This window comes from Tasmannia lanceolata, unplaced genomic scaffold (genome assembly GCF_043159265.1).
Source record: "Tasmannia lanceolata isolate RefF3 unplaced genomic scaffold, GAP_Taslan_0.1 ptg000006l, whole genome shotgun sequence".
Classification (NCBI taxonomy): Eukaryota; Viridiplantae; Streptophyta; class Magnoliopsida; order Canellales; family Winteraceae; genus Tasmannia; species Tasmannia lanceolata.
Genome location: NW_027518683.1, coordinates 38,329,630 through 38,335,775, shown reverse-complemented (window position 1 = coordinate 38,335,775; position 6,146 = coordinate 38,329,630). Strand labels below are relative to the sequence as shown.

Here is a 6,146-nt window from a genome sequence, read left to right as displayed (position 1 = left end):
AAATCATCAACAAAATACAAACACAAGCCCTAAAGTACTATCAACAAAACCTAAGACTCTAATGCTTCAGCCCAAGTCTTTAGATGATCTGATATTCATCCAAAGAAGCCTACGTATCCCCGCCTCCACAAGAATCAAGGCAACATAGTTCTTCGCACCTATTATAAGCTATGATGCCTAAGACACCTAGACTTCTATCCTAGACTCGATCTAAAAGACCAGACTAGTTATTAAAGCTTCATGAGCGATTATTTAAATTCCAGTGAATTGTAGATTTTAGGACACCCTATACGCCCTAACTAAATGCAAGTTAGCCCTAAGCTAATGCAGGTGGTTCTTACAACCTATGTGTAACTAGGCTGTATTTCCTAAGAAAAACAATGGGATCACTAGCGCATTCTAGACCTAGTCATCAGTCGGCGATGTGAATCGCCAACTAACCGGACGGAGGCGCTCCTATAACTCTAGGACAAACCCTTAACTCTAAAACAAACACAAACAAGCACACAATAAATCAAAGACAAACTCCTAACTCTAAAACTCTCTATCTAGGACAAACTCCTAACTCTAGAGGAAAATCTTGTTGAAAACAAGGTTTTGAAGAAAAAAAATAAAGAATTTATTTACAAAGTTTGGCTGGACTTGGGATGAAGATCCCAAGCTGCACTACGTACCTCGTGGAAGATGATCAAGCCAACGTAGTTCGAAACGAACTCTCCTACGTACCACTAAAAAGCTTAACACTCCAAATGATTTAAAGCTTTTGATATATATATATATATATATATATATTTTAAGTTTTCATATGTTTTTGAATTTTAAGATATTTCAAATGTTTTTTAGATTTTTAAAATGTTTTCACTCTTTTAGTCAAAGACCTAAAGAGAACACACAAATCAACAAACTAGGGCAAAACCCTAAAGCTACGGGGAAACCCCGAACAAGCAAACTAGTGTCAAAGACACTTGAACTAAACCACAAACAAGTAACTAAAATCCAAAATAGAAGAGAAAGGATAAGATCTCTAACAAATCAAACTCAAATAAGACTAAGCTAATCTCTAAGGATAAACCTCTAAACCAAACGGCACTAAAGAGGGATTACAAATATCTAAGAGGCGTCTAAAAGACTAAGCAAGTCTACTACACAAAGAGAGGAACGCTACTTGGACTGAGCAAGTCCCCTAAGGATGGGCTTGGGCTAGCGCCTTCATCGCCCTTGCAATTTATTTTGAAATGACCAAAGCATAAACTCCCACCCCTTAGCCATTTGAGCAAAAGAAATGAATTATTGGTCAAGAATTCCACACAAAGCTCATATGTGCTCGTTCACATCTCAGAAGTTTACATTCAAACAACACCTTCCTTCGAAATGCATCTCAAACTAGTAAAACTTTTGTAGTGGTCAAAGAAAAATCATACAGATTTAATTTCGAAAATCTAAAACAATAAGTTCATCATTCAATATAAAATCAAAAAGAAGTACTTTCTTGAACTGTCTGGATATGCCAAAACATTGCAGGCCAATATCTGCTGAAATGTATGAATTGAACAGGTTGTCACTCTACTAATGCTACTTTCACCCAAATATTCCATCTTTCCTTTATGGGAATTTCTCATTAGTGTTCGAACTTAATTAACCTTTTCAAAACAGAATATTAAGCCTTCTCTATTTAAATGAATTGCAATACCTCTATGCTCTTATTTTAAGATAGCTAAACATGATTTCCATATGATTATCCTTGATATTCACAAAGCTATCAAGAAGACTTAATATTCTGAAAAAGAAATACAAACAGGTTATGTAATAGTTGTAACAAAGTTAAATCGATAACCACATATTTAGTTTTTTTACTGAGTTGCATCAGGTTATTATTCAAGACAAATAAAGGGGAACCATAAAAGTATTATTATAAATGACAATTAAGGGTGTTAGTCTCCAAGGGAAAAACTCTAAGGAACAAACCCACAGATCACTGAAATAACATAAGAAAGACCAGCTAAAAGAAACATGCCATTCTTGGATTTGCTGAGGATTAGCTTTCCAATTGAAAATCTACATTTAGACTACAAATAACTGACATCCACTACATTCTAACAGACTATGAGATCATGAATATATGACACAAGTATTAACTTCATTAAAAATGTGAGCAAACATGAGAACAACACATATTATGGATAAACACATACCAAATGAACTCGGCATGGACATTATCATTACATACACATACATACATAAGCACAGGTTCACAGATATATGCACACGTACTTACACACAGTCTCGTACACCTTGAAAGCTAAATGTAGATCACCAGGTAATTTGATGGTGCGCTGAATGCTTTTCTTAGAACCGATGAACACTCCTGATCTCCTTGCTTGAGAAAGTAATGATCTAGGGCTTGGTGTCACAGATCATAAGATCCAGAAAAAAAATTCTCAAATTAAAACCAAATCTATCTAGGCAACAAACATATTTGAATGTAGAACAACCAGATAGGCATATAGCAAAAATTAAAACCAGCTGAAATGATCAGATTCTAACAAAATTATTGAAATCTGGAAGATGCCATGTTCAACTTCAATAGAAAATAAGTTCAATTTTAACAGAGTTGAGCTGGTCTGAACGACGAAGAAATGCTCCAATCTAGACCGAGAATAGCAAATTTAGGCCATCACAAACAAATTGATACTCAAGGGGATTTAGATCTGAAATTTAATGTTATCAGAGAGACAGATCTAGGGTTCTAATGGATAAGGATTTGAAGGTTTGAGAGTTCAAGGGTTTGAAGAAAATAAAGAAGAATAGGATGGTTGTGAAAGAAAGAGGGTGGCTAAGGAAGGTTGAAAACGATGGTGGATGAAAGTATAAGCTGGAAAATGGCCAGATTCCGGCAAGGTCACCGGATTTATAATGAATTTTGTCGGAAAAAATCAGATCTGAGCATAATCCGAACGGAGAAGAAGGTATAAAGGGGGAAAATGAAAAATGCTATTTCTAGAAAAACTTACACATATTTAAGGTGATAGGATTGAAGAAACTCCAACGTAAATGACCTAGGAAGATGATCGGAACATGGCCAGAGCTCCGGTCAAACACCTCGGAGAAGAAAATCATAAATCTCTCTCTCTCTCTCTCTCTCTCTCTCTCTCTCTCTCTCTCTCAGATCTGAGATCTCAGATCTGAGTTTCTCTTTCACAGACAGATCTTAAGAGGAAGATCGATTCTGAGCAGTGGTAGAGGTGATGATTGAAGTGTTTCTAGCACGGAGGGGCAAAGGCCGGCCGGAGTAGGACTGGATTCCGATCAAAAGCCGGAGAAGAAGATCGAAGCAAAATGGGTTTCTCTCTCTCTCTTGCTCTCTGCTTTTCTCTCTGTTTTGGTTTCTCCAGAGAAACCCAAACGAAAATATTTTTTCTTTTTTCTTTTTTTTTTAATTTTTCTTGGCTTCTTTTTTTATATTCAATGAATAAAATTTTTTATCTTACGTAACAGCCACCTCCCTTATACACTTAACTCACCCCCCCCCTTTTATGCACAACAAAGTAAATGAAGGGCTTTTCCACCTTTCTGCTTGGACAACCCCCTTCTTCAATAACGCACCCCTCCTTTCACCTTAAACACAAATGAAAGCACCTCATTGAAATTCAATAATTACACAACTCACCTCGTCTTTTCTGCTTCAACTAGTACATGGATTGATATTGGCACTCCTCTACTTTGATAATGTGCTCTCATCTTCACGGCATTGATGGTGACACAAACTTGACTTGTCTTTTCCTCTGAATTTTTTTTTCGAGCAGGAAATTACGGGCACTCTCCTTAGGACAATGACAATTTTTCAAGGGATTTATTCAATTTCGGGTTTGCAACTTTTAGGGTTTGTCCAATTTTAGGGGTATTAGGGTTCGGTCAAAATGGGGTGTCTACAGGAAGGCACTTTTCTTATTACTCTTTTGTAGATCCTCAGCTGTCTGAAGTTGATTCATTAGCTCTGTCAGGGTCATTGTCATTTTGTTCATGTGGTAAGTCATAACAAACTCTTTGAATGACCAACATAGGGAAGACAAGGCAATGTCGATCTGCGTCTCAGCATCCATGATGGCCTCCAAGATGTCGAGCTCGTTTAGATAGCCCATCTCTTTAGCATGTGGTCCCTAACTGGGGTTCCCTCTACCATCTTGGTGGATATTAGGCCTTTAATCGCCAACACCCTAGTTGTACGATGTTACTCTCCAAAAATTTCTTTAATATTTAACATTATATCCGACGCCACTGCCATTCCAATATGTTGCTGCTGCAGCACATTGAATATGGAGCCAAGGATGTAACACTTTGTCATCTCATTGTCCTGAAGCCACTTAGACTTTCTATCATGGTCAGCTTGAGGCACGTCGGGACCAGGTAGTTCTTGCTCCTCGGTGGTAAGAACCCAATAAACTTTAGTAGCCGTGAGCACTAGCATTAGGTTCCTTTTCTTGTCGAGGTTATTTGGACCAGTTAACTTATTTTCGTCTAGGATCTTAGCTAATGGGTTGAATGAAGCCATGGTATCTACGCGCATAGGAAAGAGGCATAATTAGCAAAACTACATTTTTAGTTAATTTCATGACATGTCCATTGGATCTGGGATTTTGACCTACAATGGAACCGGCCATTGCAGGTCTCATTCACGGGCCCCTCAACCTCGTGAATCAAGAGAAATGTGTAATTTCTCCAATGGACATTGGAAACTTATTCAACAACTTTGAATAAGTGGATTCATCTAATCCTATGAGATCCGATTTATGTTCGGCCTCCAAGCATTGCAGTATGTATATCCTTTGGGCGTCAATACCCTTTGCTTGGTTAAGTTATACCCACCGCCTGGGAAAACTATGCGATCTACAATGGCTTCTGCTTTGGCATGTGACCAATATATCATGCGTATTCTCCTTATCCTTGTAGGAATCTAACGGTTTACTCTAGTCAATAAATAAGATCGGCTTCTGCTTTGGTATGTGACCGTCCTATTTCCTAGACTAGCAAACGGTTAGATGGCTATGGAAGGCCACGAGGTCTTGTCCTTTCGACTTAACCCCGTTTATCAACTTAATATTTTAAGAGGGTTATTTAATGTGAGAGTTACAATCATCATTGTGTATGTTTGATTAGGCATCCATTGCATAAAAGAAAAACATACATCGCAAACCAAACCATGCCATCCATCACATGAAAAGCAAATAAACAAACCATGAAAATAGAAATACATCTCCCATGAAATCCAATTTAGCATCTTGGATCATGGGGATTCTCCCACTAACCTTATTTGAATAAGGGAATCCATACAACACTATCTTGTCAAATTGAGGGTGATTTATGGGCAACTTTGTGCAACAGCACAAGAGGAACTTCGCTAGCCTCAAAACAAATTCCCAAAGGAGTGTAATCTGATTTGCCTCACTATATGAAGCACAATAACATCAGCAACATCAGCAATTTCTTCCCTCTTTGGTTGGATCTAATCCGCCTCCATCTGCAAGTCAATCTGGAACATCACCATACCGTAATATCCACGAACCATCAATTGAACAACAAGAGAATGATCTCATCTTCAATTAGTTTTGGATAAACAAATATAAACTACCTTGTCAGGACGCCCAACTGCCCAGAAGGAGTAATTAAAAATTGAAATAATTAAATTACATTGCGGACTTTAATATTACAAACCAATAAATCATCACATCAGATCATAACATCCATAAAAAGATCATACATCTCATGCATGAATTGAGATCCAATCTCCTTTTGCCCATCTTTCACCAATACCGATCAATTCGCACAAAATCGGGTTAATTCAATTTTGATTAACACACAACCATCCTGATTTTAATTAGAAACATCATAAAACCTTATTATATGGTTTAATAAATTAGCATACAAAATTTTGCTCAAAAACAAGATCGTTTGATTTGTGAAAACAAAATTGTCCCATATCGGGAACACAATCCGGATAGCAGACCTTTCGAGTAACTTTGAGTGGGATATAGTTACTCGAATGCTTTCTCAAGGATCTGATCATGCTACAAACACCCCAAGACATTATTAGAAAAGTCTTTTTCTGGATTATAGTCTTTTCAATTCGTTTGCGGTAGAAAAATAAAATT

General features: G+C 37.2%; 1 protein-coding gene across 1 annotated transcript; it reads right to left on the bottom strand.

Annotated features, from left to right (window-relative positions):
* Positions 1-4,228: 4,228 nt before the first annotated feature.
* LOC143878973 (uncharacterized) lies at positions 4,229-4,549 on the bottom strand. Its single transcript, XM_077381186.1, has one exon. It carries the CDS (start codon positions 4,547-4,549, stop codon positions 4,229-4,231), a length of 321 nt encoding a protein of 106 aa, XP_077237301.1.
* Positions 4,550-6,146: the final 1,597 nt, after the last annotated feature.

Bases quoted from the DNA above. Each gene is read 5' to 3' on its own strand.
- LOC143878973 (XM_077381186.1), bottom strand. From the start codon at position 4,549: ATGGCTTCATTCAACCCATTAGCTAAGATCCTAGACGAAAATAAGTTA.